At 35.1% G+C, this 26,883-nt stretch overlaps 2 protein-coding genes across 2 annotated transcripts; one reads left to right on the forward strand and one right to left on the reverse strand.

Annotated features, from left to right (window-relative positions):
• Positions 1–6,213: 6,213 nt before the first annotated feature.
• Positions 6,214–9,458, reverse strand: LOC141711679 (uncharacterized). Its single transcript, XM_074514290.1, has 2 exons — positions 8,545–9,458; positions 6,214–6,783 (listed from the first exon to the last, which is right to left on the reverse strand). Exon 1 carries the CDS (start codon positions 9,347–9,349, stop codon positions 8,552–8,554), a length of 798 nt encoding a protein of 265 aa, XP_074370391.1. The 5' UTR covers positions 9,350–9,458; the 3' UTR covers positions 6,214–6,783; positions 8,545–8,551.
• A 792-nt stretch (positions 9,459–10,250) lies between these two features.
• On the forward strand, positions 10,251–17,690 carry LOC141711680 (alternative NAD(P)H-ubiquinone oxidoreductase C1, chloroplastic/mitochondrial). Its single transcript, XM_074514291.1, has 11 exons — positions 10,251–10,475; positions 10,822–10,997; positions 11,242–11,337; positions 12,467–12,533; positions 12,651–12,834; positions 13,916–14,009; positions 14,099–14,311; positions 15,434–15,835; positions 15,981–16,057; positions 16,963–17,066; positions 17,269–17,690. Exons 1-11 carry the CDS (start codon positions 10,418–10,420, stop codon positions 17,406–17,408), a joined length of 1,611 nt encoding a protein of 536 aa, XP_074370392.1. The 5' UTR covers positions 10,251–10,417; the 3' UTR covers positions 17,409–17,690.
• The last annotated feature ends 9,193 nt before the right edge of the window (positions 17,691–26,883 follow it).

Raw genomic sequence — 26,883 nt, forward strand, 5'->3', positions numbered from 1 at the left:
AAAACTCTCAGACCTCACGAGGTACCTACCCATTTCACCGTCTTGTTGTCCGGTTTACTTGTTTTTGTGGTGCCATTCCCCCTCCCAGCTACCCATCTTTCCCCACGTGGCTCCTATTTATGCTCGGGTCGGGCGGAAATAAAATCGTACAAATTTAATTTACGGATATTTAATTTAAATTTTAAAAAATTTGTTAAAATATGAGGATATTCCATCAGGAATACAAAAAGTCTTTCAAAATCTGAGGGTCCAATCCAGATTCTACGTCCATATTATCAAATTCTACCTAGATCATATATATGTAAAATTCATGAATTATTATTAATCCGTTAAAATCTAAAACAATTCACCAAGTACATTGCATATATAATAATATAATGAAAAAATCATATAAACATTTGACGGAAATATTGATTTCTGAAGTGAGCTAAAATTTTTGGGTTTCGGGTATTTATTTAACACATCCGTATAAAGTTAGCATTTGACCGAGGGGGTCACCTAGTATTTAAGAGGAGCTTTTCAGAAACGTCTAAAGAGAAATGCACTGTAAGAATTTTGATCAATAATTTGACAAATACATGAATGGGTTCGCAATCAATCTGCATCAATCATGAATGCCAATTTTTGTGGTACTTGGTGGCGTGTTTAATTTCTAGACCATTTCACAGATGGGTAGATTATTTCTTATAAAAAAAATCGTATAAAGTACACGTATTTTACAAATTTCAATAACAGAATAAAAGATTTTAAACAACATTCAATCTCAAATCATGGTCATCATTGACTATGAATGACTCGTATCATTCTGAAATGACTAGTATTTTGAGACGGAGAAACGATAACGACAAATTACTTACCACGCATACGAAGAACTACTCGGGAATAAAACAAGGCGTTAAAGGGAGCTTCAAATCGTCGAAGTCTGACATTGCTGGGAGTTCCCAAATGCATTTTAGTAGTAAGTAGGCGCACCATGATGACTAATCTACCCCCAAGTAATTATCAGTTGCTAGAGTACAGAAATAAACAGGGCTACACCATTCAACAACATGTAATTAATGAATAATGATCTTCATTCTTTTCTAAACCAATACTCCCAGTCCCCAGACCATACATTCTCTTCTTCTCTAAAACCCTAGCTATCTCTAAAACCCTAGTTATCACACACACATAAATATGAGCTATGGTCATGTGTGTGTGATATATGCGGAGGCTAACAAAAGTTTAAGAACAGTCAAGTGATGACCATGCTTAAATATATATACCTAAAAAAATATAGGGAGAGGTGGTTTTATATATGGAAACAAAAATAAAAAAATGTGCAGCTGTATCAATCAAAAAGTATTGTAATTATTCTTTTTATATTAATTCACATGATGTTGTCATTATACCATAAATAAAAAGATTAATGCATTTAATTACAAAGATTGTTATTAATTTAACTTTAAACAAAACTTTGTGAATGTAAATGATAATGGATGAATCACAAGGTTTGTTGTTATATGTCCGCGTATAACTATGATTCACTTGTGTTGTAACTAGAGGTGGCCAGACGGCCGGTTTGAGTCGGACCGTTCGTGAACCGGCTCGTCTGATAATCGCTTGACTCGGCTCGTTGCGTGCCGGTTCATTATTCGGCAATAACCGGCTTTATATGCGAACCGAACACGAATCAGGAGAATAGAAACCGTGAACGGACCGGCCCGGACCGCGAACCGGCCCGTGTGAACCGTAAACGAATAGGAAGTTATAGTTTGGCACGGCACGGCCCGTTATTCGGCCCGTTATTCGGCCCGCTACAACTCAGGATGACTGTTTGAACCGTTATTCGGCCCGTTTGAACCGTAAACCGTAATTCGGCACGGCACGTAATGCAGCTCCAACGGCCACCTGCGCTCCAACGGCCACCTGCAGGCTGCAGCTCCTCCTCCAACGTTAACCTGCGCTCCAAGCCTCCAACGTTAACCTGCTGCTCCAACGGTTACCTATTCTCTATAAATAAATCTACCTCACTGTGTAGCTCTCACCTCTCACTCACTATCAATCTTTCAATCTCTCTCACTCTCTCAAGCTCTCTGCTCACAAATCAGATTCCGGCAACACTGCAACAAATTAGATTCCGGCGAGTTCAATTTTTTCTTTCTGAACAATGGAAGAAGGAAGGGGTACTATTTCTTCTCAGGGATCGAGTCAAGCAACTTCTATGCGACCTCCTCGACCGGAAGTTGGTAAAAATCTTCCTCAGTTTTTTTGATATAATGTTCATATTCGTGTTCTTAAATTTTCATTTTTTTTATGTTTTTTGGTTTATTAAAATTTTGCATTTTCGAATGATGTATAATTTTTTTTTTTATGTTTTTTGTATATATTCGAATGTTGTATAATTTTTTTATGTTTTTTATGTTAATTTTGTATATATTCGAATGTTGTATATTATTAATTTTGTATATGTTCAAATTTTGCAGGGCCCTCTTGTACGTCTACGAGACATTCCTCGCACGTTTGGAATTATTTTTCGAGACAGGCAGTACCGGAAGATCCCAACAAATTTAAATGCTTTTGTTTACTTTGTATTCAAAGCGGCCGAAATCAATCCCCGTTTCTTCACTCTAAAGGTGCCGGCACAGGTACACTTGATCGACACTTGAAAACGCATCACGGAATTTCGAAACAAAGTCACGAAAGTGGAGAAGCACGCGGGGAATCACCGCAACAAACACAAATTGGTGGTTTTGTGACATCGTCTCCCGGTGGAGGTATGCTTTTCCACTATAGTCGAGATAAAATGATCGAATCTTTTGCTACTTATGTTACACTAGACGAGTTACCTTTTTCTCACGGTGAAAGTCCTAATTTAGAGCACATGATGAAAGAATCAATAAACCCGGCTTTTAAAAGAATTCCTAGGAACACGCTTAAACGTCACACACAAAAACAATATTATAGTCAACGTGCGCAATTAATAGAAAAGAAGGTTTAGAAAATATGTTAGAACATTATTACTCGGTATTAGGAGTTTCATATAATCACGTGCTTTATGTGCAAAATTGTTTAGACTTGTTACACCGTCTTATAGATCTATACACTCCTAGAACTCAAAATATTATACCACCTAAGACTAGTCAGTCTAGTAGGTTTAATCCCACATTGCTTGGTATCCTAACTAAAAAACAAAAGTGTAGAATTTCCGAAAATGCATCTACACCTCAAACTTCATTTAGCATGCTTAGAGAGTTTTTTTCATATAACTATGAGTTCGATGAGGATTTTTCAATACTAATATGGTGGAAGAATCACGAGAACCAATTTCCGGTATTAGCTAAAATTGCAAGGGACATTTTAGTAGTTCCCGCCTCTACCATTGCTTCCGAGTCTGCTTTTAGTGCCGGTAGAAGAGTATTGGACGAGAAAAGATCAAGTCTTGCACCGGATGTGGTCAAGATATGTGTCTGCAAAAAGGATTGGGATCAAGCGGCAAAGAGACAACAAGGGATGAAAAAAGATGATTCGGACGGCGAAGAGGATACTTGGATGACGATGGACACTTCATCGGAATCGGGTATGTCAGCGAACGATCCACGAGAAGAAGAAGAATTTGATTAGTTGATACTATTTGTTTGCCTTGTATTTTTAAAATTTGTTATATTTTGTATCTTATTTTTAGAGAGGAGTTCTCTCAAATCAATTGTAACATTTTTCTAATTAATAAAATTTATAGAGGTACCGTCCTCTTTTCCTTATAAACATGTTAGTTTTATAAATTCAAAAAAAATCACAATTTTAAAAATAACAAATTTGTTTTTATTATTTGATTAAATAAAAATGTTGAAATGTGTTAAAAATTGAAAATGTTAAAAATTGAACCTTTTGTAAGTAATTTGAAAATCTAACTTTGTTTTAAAATAATAAATTTGTTTTGATTATTTTATCAAATAAAAATACGAGTAAAAGGTGGGTTTATACAAATTCTGTTTTAATTATTTGCAAAGTCTTTTTGTACAAAGTAAAAAACAAAAGAAAAGAAAAAAAAAAAGAAGAAAACAGAAGGTGGGTGGGTGAACTGATTGACTTCTGTGTTGTGTCAAATCAAGAAGCCCGTGGAACCGCCAGACTCGTTATATTCGCGGTTATATTCGGCCATTTGTTATTCGGCCATTTGTTATTCTGTTTAATCACTTATAAAAAGGCTATTCGCCTGAATCGCCTGAGCCTGAACCGCATGAACCGCCTGAACCGTTTTATTCGGTTTATTCGCGTGCCGTTCACGAGGCCTCCAATTATGTAATCGGCCCGGCTCGGCCCGGACCGTATCTCCTTACGTGCCGTTCACGATTTCAGTTGTCAACAAACCGGCTCGTCAAAAAATCGGCCCGGCTCGCTCGGCCCGCTCGTTTGGCCGGCTCTAGTTGTAACTATCTTTGTCCTTTTGTTTGGTAAAGATTGGTTCCTTTGTTATAGGATAGTTTGTTATTATTACCCCTACACTTACTACACATTACACATCTTTTGTGAATCTCCATGCAAATTAAATTGTCACTGCCTAACTGTATTATGATTGAACGAAATTAAGAATTAATAAAAATCATTATATTTATTTGTTAGTATTTAAAAATGTAAGCAGAAATTAAAATTACTAAATAATATAATCTTGGCTATTTTTTTATATTGAAAAGTTAAAAATAATTTACCAAATTATTTTTTTTAATTATTAAATTAAGACCTTTGTTCTTAAAAAGAATTATATTCAAACACTTTAGACCTGGTCCCCTGGTCCAAAATAATTTATGTCAACTCCTTTTTCTATAATAAAAACATCGTACGTAGCCTTTTTTATGATTTTTAGGTAAGCCACCAATGTGGGTTTGAATAAACAAATTTATTCAATAAAAAAGATTACAAAAAAATGTTATATAGTGAGGCGGTAGAGGTGATGTGACCTATAAAATAATTTTATTGATGTTATTAATATGAATAAATGTAAGTGTTAAATATAAATATTTAGCCAATAAAAAATTTACACGTGTCATTCTATAATTTTTTTGGAATTAATTTGTATCCTATCATTTTTCAACATATAATTGTGAATTAGTTTTGAAACTACAGTTAGAAGTTGGGTACATCCACAAACATATTGTTAATTTTGCCCTAATAAGTGTGAAAGCAACTATTTATTTATTTATTTATTTGCGGACTTAGGTGGTTGGTGTATTAGTTGACGATTGTATATCCGCAGAAACTGGGCATTATAAGGGTTTTATCTTACGTTGACAACAAGTACTTTTGTTCTCTAATTCCTACTGGTTTTTCCCCACATTTAAGAGAGCACAATTTGGGTGTTTGTTCCTTTAATATGTAAACGATATTTGAAGAACAAATTAAGAAACAGAGAGAAAATGTTATTTATAAAAGAAAATATCAAAATACACAATTTTGAGAAAAAGAAATTGTTGCAATAATTGTGAAAAAATCAAAACACACAATTTTGAAAACAAAAGAAAATAATAAAAGAATGTGAAACACTATATCACATATAATTTGTCTTATGGAGTAGTGTAGCCGTGTAGGTTACTTACATTGCCCGAAAGTAAATTGTGATTTTTCCGGGCAAGTAAATTCTTGCATATACACACTTTGGAGCATTTGATAGATGACAAAATTGGCAAGTGTGAACGAAATGACGCAAGTCAATACGACTACACAAATGATTGTTCGGATAACGTGAAGGCATTTTTCATTTCAACTTAAAAATCCAAGACCAAGACTTCTCAACTGATACCAAAATATGGGACTGACATTTGATCTGGGTTCATAACCTCTGCTTTACCAAGTGCTTCGATGGTTTACGATAAAAAAAATCTTAAGTAAATTTTAATTATGACCAACTCGTCACGTTTCAAATAAAATATATAAGATCCGGTAAGTGCCTTCCTACCTTAAGATTTTTGATGAGCAAGTCATCACAAAATTATCGGACACAATCTTATTTACTCTCTCAACATAATCGACTTTTCACAATTTTTCCAAAGAAGTCTCGTTGTCATCAAGATGCATGACTTCTTGAACTTATTCAAAGTCACATTCTGGAGATATTGACAACCTGAAATAGTATTCCTATTCATACTTAGTAGTACCATATCGTATACCTTCTGTTTACGTACATATCCATCTTTAACAAACATATCCAAACTATATGAGCATGGTAAAAGGCTAGGGATAACAATACGAGCATGGTAAAAGGTTAAAAGCCATTTTTGTACACTTTCTACCACAAACAACTCTCTGTGTCAGAAGGCAAACTCTGCAAAAATAGCCACAAACTGACTGATCAGATTATAGTAGCAAATTTAAATTCCGAAAGAGGTCTATGTATATCTTGAAACAGTAATCCATGTTTACTAGTTTTCTTTACATGTTACATATATATTAGCTATGCATGAGGAAATAGTAATATAAAGTAATTACGGAAAGAGTGTGTTAGAAAAGATATACACATCCTCAATGATCCCAATCTTTGTAGAAGGATGCAAGAAGTCCAAGAGTGGATCGCATCTTCATTCTTGATCAGCAGCACATCAACAGCTTACTTGATCGTAATTTTGACTGTCTAGCTACTACAGCACACTACCTGTACAAAGAGTAAACGTGTATCTTGGGAACAAGACTGCTCAGTACTCTGGTTCGGGATTCTGAATAAAAGTGCAGTTGTCGCTCCCTCAGTCACATTAATCCTATTGAAGACCATTTTGGTTGGACTTTGTGATCATCCGGAGTCATCAGATATATCTGTTTCAAGATCTTAAGCTCTTAGTTTGAACTGATACTTATAACAAGTGAGAATATCTGAATTATATCAAAATGCATACGTGATTTGGTAATAAACCAGAATTTGAGATAACTATAAAACTAAGGGGAAGAATAAATATGTAGAAGTTTAAGTCAACGGAATCTCATCTACTCGAGTAGATTAGATTGAAAAATATAATTAGTAAATTACAGATAAAGCCACCATCTACTTTGAATAAGGTAGTAAAAAGGAAGAGGTTATGCAAAGTAAATTAATATCAACGCAATGGTGCATAAATTAGGTGAAGGCTTACAATATTGTCACAGTGGCGAGCAATTAATTAACTGAATGTGTCCAATCATATTACATAATAAAGAGGATTGCATATTATATAGACAATAAGCAGTGAAAATTGCCAAGACAGAGAAACAAAAGTGTACTCTTATCTCCATATGGATGTAAGAATCTCACTTCCAATTTTGCAGGTCCCAGAAGTTTGATTATATTAACAGCACATATTCAGATTTAAACAAATTTAAAAGATGTGGAAATAAAAGATAAAATTTTGGAATGCTTATAATCTAAAAGCAGAAAATAAAGATCTGCTGTTTATTTATATAATCCCAAAAGTACAATTGAATTGTATGGAGTTCAGCACTTTGCTAACAACAAACACAGAAGTATGTAAAAGTGCCTAATTGATTTCATTATTCCTCTAACACCCACAAAATTTCACAAAATAATACTTCCAGTTTCCGCACTAATTGCTAAATGCTCGCAAATGAAGTTTTCGGTTGGAAGGACCAAAATGTGTATTATATTCATAAACATCTTGTTTGAAGCCTGTGTAGTAATTTCAGAAAAAAAGAAGAAAGCATGAGTTTCTACTTTGTACGCCTCCATTCCAAGAGTTTTACCCTAATTCTCAAGGTTTAATTTTCAATCTATACCTTGAGATAGGACTGATAATTAAGCTCAGTAAAGATTAAAGAATATATCCACTAGCAATTAAATAATATTCTGAAATATAATTTACGTAATTTTGCCACTAAGAGTCATGTCAGTGATTCTAATGGGTAAAATGTAGATTTCTACCAAACCAATATTGTCACCTGGACAGGAGTACCTAGGGCTATTCTCCAGAGTGAAAAATGGTATCCCTCTCAGTCAAATTACTGATTGTTGGTGCTTCTCCAGAATCAGATTCCATCTGTTCATCACAGCTCAGATTTATTCCTAGGCAAAATTTATAGCAGCTGACATCATGTTCAGTATGCGACTCAGTTCACCCATAGGCTACTACAGTAAACTAGGCGCCACTTGGGTGGCTCAAGGGTACCATCACCCCGTCATTCATTCTATTAAGTATAAGTATTAAAATTATACACATATTGAATTCCCCTATTAGTCTATCACAATAAGCTTTAGGAATAGCTGGTAAGTAGTAACTTAACACATTCATTATATCAACTTTCATTTATTTTGATTCTCAGTCCTATCCAGTACGACAATAAGTTCTTCGTTTATATACTATAATGTATAGGTAAAATATGTAAGATTACCATTCGTTGACAAATTCAAACAATACAAATAAATTCAACAATATGGGATCATTTCCATAATAACAGTAATTAGTTAGTCCCAAACTCCTATTGTTACTTGGCAATGTACGCATAGCAAAATAAAATGAGAAAAGGAACATGTGCAAACAGACAAGATCATACACCATTAAAAAGAAATTGAAGGGACAAAAAATGCACCTTATTACTAGGCTAGATAAAAGATATCATCAGTCATAAGAAGAATATACTGCAAAATCCTCAAAGGTGCATTCCGAAAGTCCAATGGTGGCAACCTCATCTCCCTCATTCTACATTCACTTCCACCACCGCCACCACTAACCTGCCTACTAAAACCCTGAGCAGACTCTGTTTTCCTAAACAGATAAACCGCATTGGTCCCCCAAACAGGCCTATCACCCGAATCACCACAAGCATTATACTTAGTCTTGAAAAAGGTCCAACCTTTCCCAGCTAAAGCCTGACAAAAACAATCCATATCCAAAATTCGACAATTCGACATTTTCAAAACCAAAGAAAAAGAACAACAATCCCAATTACTACTCTTCCTATCAATCCCACCATTTTCCAAACCCAATTCACATTTCAAGAAACCCAACTTAAAATACCCTTTTGAAATCCCAACAAAGCAACGCAAATGGGCCACAGAAGAAGCAACAAGATCAGGAAAAGGGAGTGAAACGGCACCGTTTGGCAATGCCAATGAGGTAGATGAAAATGATGAAATTGTAGCTGAAAGTGATGAAGATGGGGATGAGAAAATGAGGTCAGAAAGAGATGGGCTGGGCCAAAAATCAAGGCCAATGAGTCTAGCTAAAGTGGCTAGTTTGTAAGTATCTGTGACTAATTCTTGAGTGGGGATGAAAATGAGTAAAGGGGTTTTTGTGGTTGATTTTTGGGAGAGATTGTGAGATGGGGTTAGAATATGAGGGTTGTTAATGGTGGTTCCTGAGATTATAGATCGAACTAGCTTCAAAGGTACCATCTTTTTCTTGATTTCTCAATGTGTGTGTGAGACTGTGTGTTTGTTGTTGGGCTCTTTCTTAATCTTGACCAGAATTGATTCTTTTCTTAAAAACACCAAAACATCTTTGAGTTGCTTTTCAGACCGGACTGTCAATTTATGTGTGATTTCTTTATGGTCAGTTTAGGAATCTGGATTTCATTTGAAATTCTGGATTTTATCAAATAATTTTGGAAATTTGGATTTGAATTTTATTTGAAAATTCTGGATATTCAAATACTAATATAAACATGAGAATTTGAAATAACAACTCAAATCCTACCATTTGAAATCTCTTATTTGAAATGAAATGCAAGTTTCCAAACGCTCTCTTAAGTCACTTTAAATATAGGGAGCGCCTGTGCCCATGAAAACATGCTAAGCACTAAAATTTATAATTTGAAGTGTTTTGATTGGTGGAGTAGTTGTAAATGCAGGAGTTCATCATCATTAAGAATTGTTGGCCAATCAAAACAAGCCAAAATTGTAGAAGTTTGTGCTTATTATGTGCATATGGGCATACCACAGAAAAACCGTTAAATATAACTCGAAGTTTGTAGTGTGCGGACATGTTCATGACTTGTGCTAAGCCTAAAATCTCACGAGTTGTTTATTTTGATTGATTTATATTTATTAATAATAGGGGACCCTTTCATTCAGAAAAATTTCACGAGCTAAATTTTTGAGATTTCCCGCATAGTATATGCCCTTGAATATGTACTGAGAAATCGAATATAATTTTTTATTAAATTTCAAAACTCATAATCGACTTTAAAAAATTAAAAATAAAACCGGAGTAGTTTAATGTAGTCAGTTGGAATAGGTGGTCGGTTATTTTAGCGCCATAAATTTGTTAATTTCAGTGTGGCTTTATCTGTTTGGTTATGAACCAGTAGAGTCACTTACCTCACGTGTGTGGATTGTCGACAGACGCGTCTCTTGTTGTTCTTGGTACCAAACACAACACAACACAACACAACACAACCCTCCCTCTTCTTCTGCACAAATCACAATTACCAATAGCTTCTTCGCAGCTCATTTCTCAACCTAATGGCTGCAGCATATACACCTCCATTTTCACCTTTACCACCATTTGCATCCTTCAACAGTTCTCTCTCTCTCTCTCTCTCTCGCCCCCTCCCTCCCTCCCTCTCCCTCTCTCTCTCTCTCTCTCTCTCTCTCTCTCTCTCTCTCTCTCCCCCTCCCTCCCTCTCCCTCTCTCTCTCTCTCGCCCCCTCCCTCCCTCTCTCTCTCTCTCTCGCCCCCTCCCTCCCTCTCTCTCTCTCTCCCCCTCCCTCTCTCTCTCTGTATACAAGTTCTATTTAACTATTTTTCTTTCTATGTTTGCAAGTATAAGCTTATACTTGCATTTCTTTCACTTAATTGTCTAATCTCTATGAAATTATTCAACTTATATACAAGTACTTACACATATTCTTGTTGGGTAATTTCAGGAAAGACAACTGCAAGAATTAGCCTATTCCGGTGTTCCTCCCCTAAATTTCCTTTGTTTTTCGAAAGCTTAGGGAAGAATAAGCTATCATTCAATGCAATGTCTAAGAATGGGGGGAATGTAGATATCTCCCAAGAACCAGAATCCCCTCAAAATTTTGTTTGGCGCGATGACAAGGTTAATATGTTGCCATTAACATTTGAGTTGAAATTATTAAACATTGTTAATTTGTTATCATGGTATGTCAATCCAATTTGAAAGTTTAATTAAGCAACTTTATAGTATCAATACAAGCTCCTTTTGCTATCCACTTTCGTTGACTGTTTTTGTATAATTTGTTTATGTCCTGACATTGGCATATATTTTTGCAAGTACTGCTATATCTCTTAAATTTGTAATAGCACCTTCATATATTGTACAGAAGCCAAGGGTGTGCATACTTGGTGGTGGATTTGGAGGTCTTTATACTTCTCTAAGATTACAATCACTTGAATGGCCTGATGATAAAAAACCTCAGGTTAGCTGTAATTCAAATTATATTTTGCATTCTTGTTATGCCTCTTTTTTATTATGTTGCTACTCAATTAGGGTATCAGTCATACTCTAGATATCTATTTTTTTTCTCCCTCCACCCCCTACATATAGTGGCGTAGATGAAGATTAGCTACAATCTTCTATATCCTCCCTTTCCCACCTAAATATAGTCTTGTAGATAGGCAACAACTACTATCTTTGAGGAACTTTGTACATTGCCACTAGTTACATCTAGTCGTGTTCCAATCATTTCCATCTCTAGGCCCTTCAAACATGTGCATTTATACCTTAACTTTACCATATTCCAACTAATCACCACTCTTATCCGTATGCATATTTCTCCATATATATTTTTCTGTAATGTTCATCATGCAGTTCTGTTGCTGGACATTATCTTTAATTTTATGTTTTTCTTTTACGAAGCAGAATTTTAAAACTTCAACTTTCTAGTTCTGTGTAACCAGGTAGTCAACCTATTGGTTGTAAACAAATTAGAATCATATCAGTGCTGCCATTGATCAAAATTTGACCAAAACACTGGCATCCATCACCAACAATACTGCAAATACCTTCTTCACAAGTCACGACTTACACTACATCTATTGGAAAGTTATGGTATTTGTAACAGATTAGGGCATGAAGGAGAGAGCACAAAGAAAATGAAATCTCGTACTCATAATTGGTTTCAGTTTGCACTTTAAACTTGGGATAATATTGTGCAGCAGCTCTTGTTACCCGATTATAGACAAATCTGTTGACATTTTGACCTGGAGTAGAAATAAGATTGATGAGACTATGTAGGAAATCTAAATTTAATTGATCACTCTTCTCCGCAACTACTTTGAATTTCTGCCATCCCATAGTTACGAGAATTAGCTCAGACTAATCAACCCTCGGACAATATCTAACATCATGTTGCAGTGTTTCCTGCTAAGACTGTGTTCAACATTATTGTGTTGGATATGCAGGCACTTTTCTTTTCTTTCCCTTTAATCTGCAGGCAATAGATCTGTAGCTAAGATTAAAGTCATGTTAGCGACAGTAGTATTTCTTAAAGCATACCATGCCATAATTTAGTTTATTGACACCTCAAATGTTTTTGAGCACAACAGGTGCTGCTGATTGACCAGTCTGAGAGATTTGTCTTTAAGCCAATGTTATATGAACTTCTTAGTGGAGGTACACTATCATTATTCATTAAAATATATGTTGAGATTGCACATACTATGGCTTCTATAATCAGCATTTGTTTGTTTATATGATGCACCTGCTCACAGACAGACTGTTCAAGTGCAGAAGTAGATTCATGGGAAATAGCACCACGTTTTTCAGAGTTGCTAGCAAACACTGGTGTGCAATTTTTCCAAGATAGAGTGGAACTTCTACATCCGTCTGATAATTTGAGAATGAACGGGCCTACAGGATCTAGTTGTGGAGGCTGTGTCCATCTTGAAAGTGGGCTCACAATTGAATATGATTGGTAATTTTTACAGTCCCACCTTTTGCTGGGGATTTAATGTTGTTATTTACCATTTCCACAATATCTTCTTGTTGCTTATGGATAGATAAATATCGAAAGGCTAATTTTTTGAAAATACAAAACAGAAATATATAACAATCTTGTTGAACTAAGTCATTCTGGTTGACAACCCACTGCTATTGTTCCCATAATTTTACCTCTTACATGGCCAACCTCGATCAATTTATTCAAAAAAAAAAGTTAATGCAATTTTGTTAGGACAAAATAATTTTACCCTTTAATTTGTCAAATGTAAGTATTTTTACATTATGCTTGTTCATATATTTGGTTTTACATTTACTAATGTCCTCCATGTTTTTCTACCTGTTATGATGGGTAGGAACGGATGTATAGACCTCAGATAAATTCAGTTAATCCTGTTTCTAATATGACTACTTGTGTACTTGAGCAGAAGAGATGACCCGACAAAACCTAAAGCACAAGTCTTACTCTTGTGTGCTGAAACAGTAATTAACCATGTTGCATATTTGAGCTCAAAAAAGCAAAATATGAATTAAACTCTAAAGTGTGAGTCGTCTTATAAATCTAACTATATTTGAAAGCCCAAATTCTGAGCTAATTGAACTACACAGGCGGAACTTAATTCATATGTAAGATACAATCCATTTTAATCTTAAGTGAGATAGTAGAGTTAATTAGATTGAAGACGATACACTTGAATAGATTGTAATTTTCCGAAGAAGGAATACTAGAGGTTATAATGTTATATTCCAATTCGACACGATAAATGGATGCAGTAAGGAACTTGATGTTTCGTTATTAAAATATCTAATTATAGACAAAGATATTCCTTTGAGAATGAATTCTGGACGGTAGAGTCATTGTCCAAGTTATTCATAATCAGATCCTAGACCTACATGGCCACAACCTTATCGTGTTTTAATCTCTATCTACATATGTACTTTGATTGAAATTAAGAGGGAATTAAAGTGTATTTGTTATTTAACATAAAATATGGAAAGGTATGTTTTATGTGAACTATGCAGTACCTGAATATACATATTTGAATCTGGGCAGCCAGGTTGGTGCTGGCGTTGGGAGCTGATTCCAAAAGAGATGTTGTGCCCGGTGCCGCAGAATTTGCCATACCATTCTCAACCTTGGAAGATGCTTTGGTCAGTATCAACGGCCGTTACATACTAAGAGTTGACATGTAATTATGCTTTTCCTGACCATCTTTATATTAATATTTTTGGTGATACAGAAGGTTAATGAGAAGTTGAAAATATTGGAGCGAAAGACTTTTGGGACAAATGCTTCTGTTTCTGTTGCTGTTGTAGGATGTGGTTACTCTGGGGTAGAGTTAGTTGCAACTATAGCTGAGCGATTGCAAAATAGGGGAATTGTAAAAGCCATTAATGTTGGAAATGAAATCATACCAGATGCTCCACCTGGCAACAGGCAAGCTGCCCAGAAAGTAAGGAATATTTATTTTTGAATTTCAAGATTATGTTTTGGGGATATGCATTTTTTATATTTGGTTTTGCTAATTTAGGAGTGCCCATGCGGTGGCAAAGGTGCTCCTGGTGATAGAATAGGTCCAAAGTTTGATCTTCAATTTTAACCACCTCCTTTTATTTGTTAAAATAAATCACCTATTTGGAAGAAAATCAGTTTTTGCAATTGTAAAAATATAACCGATTTTTACATGAATTATGTATGAAAAATTTACTGTCTGTTTCATGCAAATTTTTTGTTGTAACTTGTAACTTGTATGTAGTTTCGCTAATTTAATACAGAGTATATGGTTTGCTCAATATTATTGATCACCTTCCCACCACATGTGAAAGATTAGTATTAGTTTTTGCAGAATGAATGCAGAGTATATGGTTTGATTGACACTGTTTACCACCTTCCCATCACATGTGAAAGGTTATTATTAGTTTCTGCGGTATGGTTGGACATAAAAGGGATTTATCGATTTTCGTTGAATTTATCCAGTTATCTGCATATAAATTAGAGAACTAGAAGTTTAAATGGGTGTAACTATTTAACCCCGGTTTATAGCTCTTAGAGAAGTGGCACAACTTTGACAAAGTGGTCAATCGCGTAGACATGTTGCCAATTGTCATGTGACCATCTTGGGCACTATTTGGTTAGGTCTAATCATAAGAGTGTAAGCAGAGTCTAATTTCTACTGGTTTGAAGTCTTGATGTGACAAATTATCTTGTTTATGTATATTATCAGGTATTCGTATATAAATTTTGAAACGCTCATTTTCATATATGGTGTATTCAAGTAGTAGTAATTAGTAAAGGACTTTTTAAGTATCCTATATTTAACTTTCTTTATGCTTCCAATGCCCTTTACAATGATAAAGTAACTGAAGCACAACGATAGCTACAAGTTTAGTGTGCAACCGGCATCATGAACTGGATTAGAACTATGTTTTGGAATTTTGGGGGTGCTAACGTAGATTATATGGATAAGGCATGCGAATATTCCAACTATGTTCCTGATTATCTGCAGATCCTGTTTGAACATATTATATTGAACTTTGCATGCAGCATCTATATTTCAAATTGTTATATCTATCAGGTTCTCTCATCTAGGAAAGTTGAACTTCTACAAGGTTACTTTGTGAGCTGTATAAGACAGAGTAATGATCTCAGAAGTTCAGGCGAGCAGACAGATATGGAGGATGTTGGAAACACTCCAGGAGCTTATGACCCTGATAAGCTAATTCTTGAGTTGCAGCCTACTGAAAAGGGCCAACAAAGTCAACTATTGGAGGCAGATTTAGTTCTGTGGACTGTTGGGTCTAGATCACTACTTCCTCAACTGAAGTCTTGTGAACCCTATGAACTTCCACTTAACGGTAGGGGACAAGTAGAAACTGAAGAAACTCTCCGTGTTAAGGGCCACCCACGCATATTTGCAGTTGGAGATTCTTCGGCAACAAGAGACTCTAAAGAAAAATTGCTTCCGCCCACTGCACAGGTCTCTAGTTGGGAAATATATGCCAATGTTATGAGAATACTGCACATTTCAGATTTTAGTGTTACTTATCTTGCAGCTTTTTTATGTTTTGGACTATTTGTTGACCTTAAATAGTATGAAAGTGATATTTTCAAAATTTGCACAGGTTGCTTTTCAGCAAGCAGATTTTGCAGGATGGAATCTGTGGGCTTCAATCAATGATCGACCTCTATTACCATTCAGGTTTGGAACTATGCACATTTTCCAATATAAAAACAATCAGTAGAATTATATAAATAAATACATGTTTGGACATGCCTGCGGTATGGTTTACGGAAGCTTGTATCACTTCATTAACATTCCCTGAGATACCTGCTTAGGGTTTTAAAATGGAGATATCACAGGAACATTGATATTGGTTTACCTTGTGTAAGTTCCGTCAGTATATCTGACTGTTTTTTATTTTTTTTTATTTTCTCTCTATTTACAATGTAGCTGTGGGATTATCGTTTTTTTTAGTTTAGTAATCTTTGGGGCGGGTATAGTGATCCGTGGGTCTAATTCTTGGTTTGCTCCGTACAAATGAATTGGTCTAAATATGATATGTTCAAGCTGATATCTTGTGGTGCATTATTTTGTCGAAGCATTCTTATTAACGACCCGACTACTTTAAATAATCCCTAGCTGAGTTGAGTTGGGTAAAGAGGTTATGGTTTATATTAGTGGTGTTTTTGTATCTAATTATGGAAATGGTACTCTATTAAACTGTTTATGTTACCGGTTCAATGTACATTCGCTGTGTATAATAAAATCTTTTCTGATACTCAAGCCTTAAGGTTATCAGTGTGCTTGTCAATATATCAGATATACAGTGCTTCTGGAATGTGCTAAAACATATCTACTTGTCATACAAAAATCATGGCCAACACTAGCAATTTCTAATTAAGCTTATTAGTTTAACTTGGTTGAAATCTTGAATACTTTTGTAACTCTGTCCAGACATTTCTGACATGCTTAAATCTACACGTTACAAGTTTTCTGGTCAAGTTATGTTTAAAATATTGTTTAACCTTTCTTCTAGAGTTATTCATAAAATTTGTCAGACCATTTAAACATTATACAGAGCAGTAAATAGTTAACTATTGCAGGTACCAGAACTTAGGGGAGATGATGGTTTTGGGGAGGAATGATGCTGCTCTCTCGCCAACTTTCATTGAGGGGCTTACTCTTGAAGGTCCTATAGGTCATGCTGGTAAAACTTGCTCCTTGTTACTTGATTTTGGCTCTTTTTAAAAAAAAAATTATTTAATTTAGAACCAAGTTTCTGTCTTGTTAGCGGGTGAATTGGTAGGCCTTGAAAAAATAATTTGAAGGGAATTTGGTTGAACCGGGGTCTTCTCACCTCAAGTAAAATGAATGTGCTAATGCCGTTTTCATTCTGTGGTTTATTACAGCAAGGAAACTAGCATATCTGTACAGATTACCGACTGATGAGCATCGGCTTAAAGTTGGAATCAGTTGGCTCGCGAAGTCTGCAGTGGAGTCGGTCACTTTGCTGCAAGATGCAGTTACCAAAGTCTTGCAAGGCTCCTAGCTAACGTGTCTAGCTGAACGAATATGCTAATTCTTTTTTTTGTTTTACAGTCCGACATTGGAAAACCCCAGAGAATTAGAGGGAGAACATGCTCATACTCCGTATTAAACACATGTTACGTGGTACTTGATGTAATGGGATACTCAGGTCAGCCTACTGTTGATTTGGATATTGCCAGAACCTGATTATGTAGATGTATATATTACATTTTTAATCCTACCAAAGGTTCGTAAATTTTGAATTATAATACAGCGAGGCAAATACAACAGTCTGCATTTGTTCCACCTCTTTTATAATAATAACATGACACTGCAGGCTTTTATCTTATCTTATCAGTTTTTCAGTTTCCACCAGCAACCTTTGAGCCACAAATTAGAGTTCTCCATCTTCTGTCATCAATTGTTGTATAGTTGATTAGTTGTACTTCACTTAAGATTAAGATTAGGGCTGAACATTCGGTCAGAAACCGAACCGAACCGAATTAACCGAAAATCGAAGTGATATTTTTTTCCAAGTCGAACCGAACCGAGCTTAGGCATAAACCGAACCGAAAATCGAACCAAATTATTTCGGTTTATTCGGTTCGGTTTTTTATGAAAACCGAAATAAACCTTTACAAAATTCACCAATGCACAACCCCATTCATCTAAGGAACATTTCAGAACTTGATACTACTTTTCCGGGTATAAAAGAGATGGGTAAAACAGTTACTTTAAAAAATCTGTGTGTATAAGAGAGATGGTAATATACTAATATATATCAACAGGAATTTAGGATTTGTAAAGAAAAGTTAAGATCAAACTAAACAAGCAAGCGTGTATAGGACATACATATATGTAAATATATTAGTCCGTATCAAGGAGTCAGACTGAGCACATATTAAAGGTCTACATCACAATGAAGTGCTATAATTTTCATTATCCGAAATGGGTAGATCTAGATTCTTTGATATCTGAAATCTGTAGAAACTGAAGCAGCCGAATAAGGTTTGTGTTAGATTTAGGTAATTAGGTTATTTTAGTTGAGTGTCTATTCTTTGTATATATTTATTATATTATATTATATATAAAAAATATAATTCAAATATATATATATATGCATACTTCGGTTAAACCGAATTGATTTTCAGACAAACCGAACCGAACCAATATTATTTCGGTTCAAACCGGAAAACCGAAGTAACCGGAATTTTTTAAAAATTTCAAATTGAACCGAACCAAACCAAAATTATATGGTTCGGTTCGGTTTCAGTTCGGTTTTGCTCAGCACTACTCAAGATAAAGTTGTTTCAAAATCTAGTCAAAATCTAATACTGTAATAATGTTTTTTACTTATTTTTCTTGTACTAAGTGGACGGCAAGGGGTTCGGATTTGATAAGAACCAAACCCTTATATTTGGTTTAGTTTAAATCCTAAATCTAATCGAGTTTTGAAAATGAAATCCAAATTCAAATCTGAATCCAAAATTTCGATTTTAATTACATCCATTCGAATCGAAACAGACGGGGCATCAATTGGGTGAGATTAAAATTGTTACCCTAGTGTCTATACCTCTTGTCAATTCTATAAAATATAAGAAATAACACAAGTTAATTTAATAAAAAAAGAAAATGAAATAACATATTGTTGTGAATTGATTGTCACATGGTCAAATATGTAATAGTAGGGCTAAACTTAGGTGTAAAATTTTTACAATTTGTATTAATTGCATGTCTCCTTTCACTTGCTATAAATATAGCTTGAATCAGTGAATGAAAAATGCACCTAGCGATTCTTTCTCTGCTTCTCATATTGCTCTCTCTCCGGTTAAATATACTAGTTATTTAGCAGCTCTTTTATTACTATAACCAGTATTTTATAACACGTTATCAGCATGAAGCCTTGTCGAAACTGAGAAGGTATAATTTTAATTTAAATATGCATATATATATGAGTAGACGTGGTTACACCCTCTACATATAATTTTTATATATCTATGACTGAAGTAGACGTGGTTATACCCTCTACTAATAATTTAAATATATATGGCCGGAGCACCGCCTATTAAAATTATTTTACGGTACCATTTAATTTTGGGTAATACTGAAATATAGTGGGAACCTTAATTTATAAATTGAATAACTATCGGATAATAACTTTTTGCCCCTAACTAACTTATGCAGGATTGTCCATTTTAATTTATTATTGGTCGGAGATAATCTGCATACGCAGACGTTCGTATGGCGGGTGAAAATCCATTTGTCATTTTATATATAGATTTATTTATAATATCAATGATAATAATGATATATACATTGATTATTGCGTATTTATTAACGCACTCGATTAACTAGGATTTTATGTAATATTTACATTGATGAATTAAAATTTGATAATTTTTCGTGTTAATTCAGATTTAGTATGACAAATATTACAAGCTTGTCGTTCGTTGCCTTGAACATTTCTGGCGATAATTATTTATCATGGGTACAAGATGTAAAGTTGCACTTGGGTTCAAAGAAATTAAGCGATACAATAAAGGCAGAAAATAAATCCACAGCCGAAGAAAACTTTACCTCTATAATTTTTCTCTGACACCACATGCATGAAGATTTAAAATCTGAGTACTTAGAAGTCGAGGATCCCTTTATTTTATGGGAAAATCTAAAGGATAGGTTCGATCACCAGAAACTAGTTTATCTACCTACAGCTGAAAATGACTGGGCTAGTTTAAGACTTCAGGATTTTAAGAGTGTCCGAGCATATAGCTCTGCTTTGTTCAAAATAAGTTCTAGGCTTATTATGTGTGGTGAGAAAGTTACAGAAAAAAGAAAAATCGATAAAACACTATCAACTTTTCACCCCAACAATATCAACTTAGCAGAGATGTACAGGGAGCGCAAATTTACTAAGTTCGGGGATCTTCTATCAACTCTCCTCGTTGCTGAACAGAATCATGAATTGGTGATTAAGAATCATCAATCCCGTCCAACAGGATCTGCCTCATTACCTGAAGTAAATAACATGTCATTCCAGCAGAATGTACGTGGAAAAAGGTATAGAGGTGGACGGGGCCAAGGGCGGTACCGTGGACGAGGTCGGAGCCACGGGCATTTTCGTCCATATAACAACTCTGGTCACCGGAAGTGGCAATCTGAATCACAGAGTAAAAGAAAGGCACCACGAGGAGGAAAAACTGAAAATATTTGCTATAGGTGCGGCATGAATGGCCACTGGACACGTAATTGTCATACCCCAGATCATCTTGTTAAGTTATACCAATCTTCTCAAAAAATCAAAAGAGAAAATGGTAGAAACAAATTTCGTCAACAATAACATAGATGATTTCCCGAGAATCACAACTGGAGGAATAAGCATTAATGGTCCGAATGAACCTAACGAAACTCCCATATGGGAGGCTGAAGATTAGTTCCATATAATTATTATAATAGTGTGTATTATGTGCTTTATTTTGTTTGAACTATGTAGTGTGTTATGTTCTTATCAAATAAATTATGTTTCTTAATTATATACAGAATGGACTCTGAAGATATATGCATTGCTGATTGTGGTACAACTCATACGATTCTACAGAACCAAAAGTATTTTACCCAAATAATCAAAACCAAATCTCAAGTCGGAACGATTTCCGGCGTATATAATATAATCAAAGGTTTTGGAAAAGCTAGTTTCGTCCTACCTAACGGTACCCACATACACATTTCAAATGCATTATATTCTAGTAAGTCTACTAGAAATCTTCTTAGTTTTAAAGATATCCGACTCAACAATTTTCACATCGAAACTACCTCTGAGACTGATAAAGAATATCTTCTTATTACTTCCGCTAATCCTAGCAACAAGAAAATCTTAGAAAAGTTTCACTCACTTTCCTCAGGATTATATATAATGAAAATTAGAACTATTGAGTCACACAATGTCGTTGCTTCCAAACTCGTAGATCCAAAATCTTTTACACTTTGGCATGAAAGATTAGGTCATCCTGGCGTCTCTATGATGCGTCGTATTATAGAGAATTCTACTGGTCATCCTCTTAAAGATTTTAAAATTCTTTCCAACAATGACCTTCCATGTTCAGCATGTTCTTTAGGAAAATTGATTACTCGACCATCCCCTACTAAAGTTCAGCTTGAAAGCCCAATTTTTTTAGAAAGGATCCAAGGGGATATATGTGGACCTATACACCCATCATCTGGCCCATTTAGGTACTTCATGGTATTAATCGATGCCTCAACTAGATGGTCTCATGTTTGTCTTCTCTCAACTCGTAATGATGCTTTTGCAAAACTACTTGCCCAAATAATCAAATTACGAGCTCAATTCCCAGATCATTGCATTAAGTCAATCCGTTTAGATAATGCCGGCGAATTCACATCTGCAACTTTTGTCGACTATTGCATGTCTGTAGGAATCTCAGTTGAACACCCAGTTCCTCATGTACATACACAAAATGGGTTAGCCGAGTCCTTTATCAAAAGACTGCAACTTATTGCAAGACCGCTGTTGTTGAAAGCAAAATTACCTACATCTATTTGGGGTCACGCAATACTTCATGCTGCTAATATTATTAGGATTAGACCAACATCCTACAACCAACATTCTCCGCTACAACTGGTACTTGGTCAAGTTCCTAATATCTCTCACTTCAAAATTTTCGGAAGTGCTGTATATGTGCCGATTGCTCCACCACAAAGATCGAAGATGGGAGCTCAAAGAAGAATAGGTATCTATGTGGGTTTTGATTCCACATCTATAATTAGAAATCTGGAGCCTCTAACCGGAGACTTATTTACCGCAAGATATGCAGATTGTCATTTTGACGAGTCTATGTTTCCTCCTTTAGGGGGAGATAAACATTCAAACAAGGTTAATCCTGACATAACATGAAATGCATCAGGATTATATTTTCTAGATCCGCGTACCGGTCAATGCGAACTTGAAGTTAAAAGAATTATTCATATGCAAAATATCGCAAACCAAATGCCTGACGCATTTAACGATTCTAGAAATATAACTAAATCTCAAATACCTGCAGTAAATACTCCAGCTAGAATAGATATACCAATTCAAAAATCAGAAACAAAAGAATTGGTTATAGAATCAAAGCCACGCCTGAAGCGTGGTAGACCGGTCGGTGCAAAAGATGTTGCACCACGAAAAAGAAAAATAAAGAAAATTGCCCCTGAAGTGGCACATGCTCCAGAAGAAGCAAATACCCCTAAAGTGGTATTATCTCCTGAAGAGATTCCAGTCCCCGAAGATACGGGATTAAACAATCATGAAATTTCAATAAATTATGTGCATGATATGAAATTATGGGATCGAAGTAAAGCCATAATCGATGATGTATTTGTGTATTCTGCAGCATTGGATGTAGACATAAATTCTGATCCTGAACCACAAAGTGTGGATGAATGTCGTCGAAGAAAAGACTGGCCAAAATGGAAAGATGCAATCCAAACAGAATTAAATTCATTGCGTAAAAGAGAAGTATTTGGACCTGTTGTCCAAACACCAATCAGTGTGAGCCCCGTTGGAAATAAATGGGTATTCATAAGAAAACGAAATGAAAAGAATGAAATTATCAGATATAAAGCCCGACTTGTAGCACATGGGTTTTCTCAAAGGCCTGACATTGATTATCAAGAGACATACTCGCCAGTGATGGATGGAATTACTTTTCGTTTTATATTAGGTATGGCATCTAAAGAAAAATTGGAAACACGCCTTATGGACGTCGTTACTGCATACCTGTATGGTTCATTTGATAGTGAAATTTTTATGAAAATCCCAGAAGGGTTAAAAATGGATGAGTTCAAGAAACCTCATCATAAATACTCCATTAAACTTCAGCAATCATTGTATGGACTTAAACAATCTGGTCGTATGTGGTATAACAGACTTAGTTGTTATTTAGAAAAGAATGGGTATATTAGTAACCAAATTTCTCCATGTGTTTTTATCAAAAAATCACAATCTGGTTTTGTGATTATTGCTGTATATGTGGATGATTTAAACCTTGTAGGAACAGCTACAGAGGTTGATGAAGCTGTCATATACCTAAAGACAGAGTTTGAAATGAAAGATCTTGGAAGGACAAAATATTGTCTTGGTATACAAGTCGAGCACTTGTCATCGGGAATTTTCCTCCACCAATCTACATATACAGAAAACGTTTTAAACAGATTTTACATGGATAAATCTCATCCATTGACTACTCCAATGGTGGTTAGATCTTTAGAGCCTGAAAAAGATCCATTTCGACCACGAGAAGATGATGAAGAAGTTCTTGGTCCTGAAATCCCATATCTAGGTGCAATTGGTGCACTTATGTATCTTGCAAATAATACAAGGCCGGATATTGCATTTGCTGTGAATTTATTGGCTAGATTTAGCTCTGCTCCGATGGACAGACATTGGAATGGGATTAAACATATATTCCGTTATCTTCGAGGAACAACAGACTTTGGATTATTTTTCCTGAAAAACTCAACATCCCAGTTGATCGGATATGCAGACGCTGGATACTTGTCAGATCCTCATTTTGGCAAATCACAAACTGGATATGTATTTACATATTGCGGTGCAGCCATTTCCTGAAAATCCACGAAGCAAACTACAGTAGCAACCTCAACAAATTACTCAGAACTCATTGCAATTCATGAAGCCAGTAGAGAATGTATTTGGTTGCGGTCTATCATCAAGAATATTCAAGAATCATGTGGATTGCCAGACATCACAAGAAGTCCTACTGTCATGTTTGAGGACAACACTGCATGCATTGATCAACTCAAGGAAGGATATATCAAAGGGGACAGGACGAAACATATTTCACCAAAATTTTTTCTACACTCATGAGTTTCAAAAGAATGGTGAAATTGATGTATAACAAATTCGGTCATGTGATAACCTTGCTGATTTATTCACGAAATCATTACCGAATTCAACATTTGGGAAGTTACGACATAACATTGGAATGCGCCAACTCAAGAATTTGTTTCAACAAAATTCAGCGAATGATTAGTTTTTCCAAGGGGAGATTGTACTCTTTTTCTTTCGTTAAAGTTTTTATCCCACTGGTTTTTTTTTTGACAAGGTTTTAACGAGGCAGTCTATGATCCATACCACAATGACAATCAAAGGGGAGTGTTGTGAATTGATTGTCACATGGTCAAATATGTAATAATAGGGCTAAACTTAGGTGTAGAATTTTTACAATTTGTATTAATTGCATGTCTCCTTTCACTTGCTATAAATATAGCTTGAATCAGTGAATGAAAAATGCACCTAGCGATTCTTTCTCTGCTTCTTCTACTTCTCATATTACTTTCTCTCCGGTTAAATATAGTAGTTATTTAGCAACTCTTTTATTACTATAACCAGTATTTTAACACATACAAACTTTTTACAAGTGAAATTTTTGAAACGTTCAAACAATGTATTGACTTGCCTTGCATTTGTAGTTTAGTTGACCAAACTTCAGCATCTTCCTCGCATTTTTCACATTTTCTGCACATAACTTAAAACTTAATTCCTTACGGAGAGATAGGAGGTCTCAGTGTGTTCCTCCATTTATGTTACTTGGGGGAATATATGGTGTTTTTGGTTACAAAAATATATTTTATTAAATAAAAAATTATATGTCGTATAAGTTAGATGAGTACGAATTTAGAATTTAGAAGGATTGTTAAAATAATTACTCCATTAGTTGCATGTTCCTAGATGTTACTTAGATATAACACCCAACTAATTCTTTCAAAGAAAAATTAACTCCCAGCTAAACTTGATTTCAGTTGTCTGTAATTATCATTAACTTGGTTTTATATGTAATTGTCAATAGCTTGCTTTTAATAATTCTACCAAATTTATATTTTTTTCCAAAATCCTCATCTGTTACCTTGGAATTTTTAGAAGAGAAATGCTAGAGTCCCCAAAACGGTTCCCAAATTTGTTCTTTCTTTATAATGAGATCGAAGCCCGCATGCATTCATATGCGCCCACAAATTAAAATGCGACAAATATCACGTCATTGGGGACAAGTTTTGGAAACGGGTATTGAGGGTAAGTAGCACAATCAGTTAAATACCCCAAAACCTCCCAACCAAAATCTTTTTTTGATACCCCATTAATTATACCACCAGTTTTATTCAAAACAGTAATCAGTTACTCTGTAATATCAGCCCCTGGTTTTTTACATTTTACCTATACAAGACAACAATTTATAACCCAAACTCAAAACACCCAAACTCACAGTCGATATGAGACTATTAGGGTTCCCATACTGAGACCTTCTAAGTATCCCATATGGAAAGTGAAAATGACTATGTTTCTAGAAGCTATAGATCCATAATACCTTGATAGGATTAATGAAGGACCATATAAGCCTACCAAGCTCTCTGTTGCAGTTGCTGATCAACCAGCAAAGTCCATACCAAAGGAGAAAGGTGATTACACAGCTGAAGACATCTCATCTATTGCCAAGAATGCAAGGGTAAGGCATTTGCTGCATACTGCCATTGATAATGTCATGTCAAACAGGGTAATTAATTGCAAGACTGCAAAGGAGATATGGGATGCTTTGGAGATAAGATGCCAGGGAACTGATGCAATCAACAAATTACTCAGAACTCATTGCAATTCATGAAGCCAGTAGAGAATGTATTTGGTTGCGGTCTATCATCAAGAATATTCAAGAATCATGTGGATTGCCAGACATCACAAGAAGTCCTACTGTCATGTTTGAGGACAACACTGCATGCATTGATCAACTCAAGGAAGGATATATCAAAGGGGACAGGACGAAACATATTTCACCAAAATTTTTTCTACACTCATGAGTTTCAAAAGAATGGTGAAATTGATGTATAACAAATTCGGTCATGTGATAACCTTGCTGATTTATTCACGAAATCATTACCGAATTCAACATTTGGGAAGTTACGACATAACATTGGAATGCGCCAACTCAAGAATTTGTTTCAACAAAATTCAGCGAATGATTAGTTTTTCCAAGGGGAGATTGTACTCTTTTTCTTTCGTTAAAGTTTTTATCCCACTGGTTTTTTTTTTGACAAGGTTTTAACGAGGCAGTCTATGATCCATACCACAATGACAATCAAAGGGGAGTGTTGTGAATTGATTGTCACATGGTCAAATATGTAATAATAGGGCTAAACTTAGGTGTAGAATTTTTACAATTTGTATTAATTGCATGTCTCCTTTCACTTGCTATAAATATAGCTTGAATCAGTGAATGAAAAATGCACCTAGCGATTCTTTCTCTGCTTCTTCTACTTCTCATATTACTTTCTCTCCGGTTAAATATAGTAGTTATTTAGCAACTCTTTTATTACTATAACCAGTATTTTAACACATACAAACTTTTTACAAGTGAAATTTTTGAAACGTTCAAACAATGTATTGACTTGCCTTGCATTTGTAGTTTAGTTGACCAAACTTCAGCATCTTCCTCGCA

Source organism: Apium graveolens, chromosome 3, assembly GCF_009905375.1.
Source record: "Apium graveolens cultivar Ventura chromosome 3, ASM990537v1, whole genome shotgun sequence".
NCBI classification, from domain to species: domain Eukaryota; kingdom Viridiplantae; phylum Streptophyta; class Magnoliopsida; order Apiales; family Apiaceae; genus Apium; species Apium graveolens.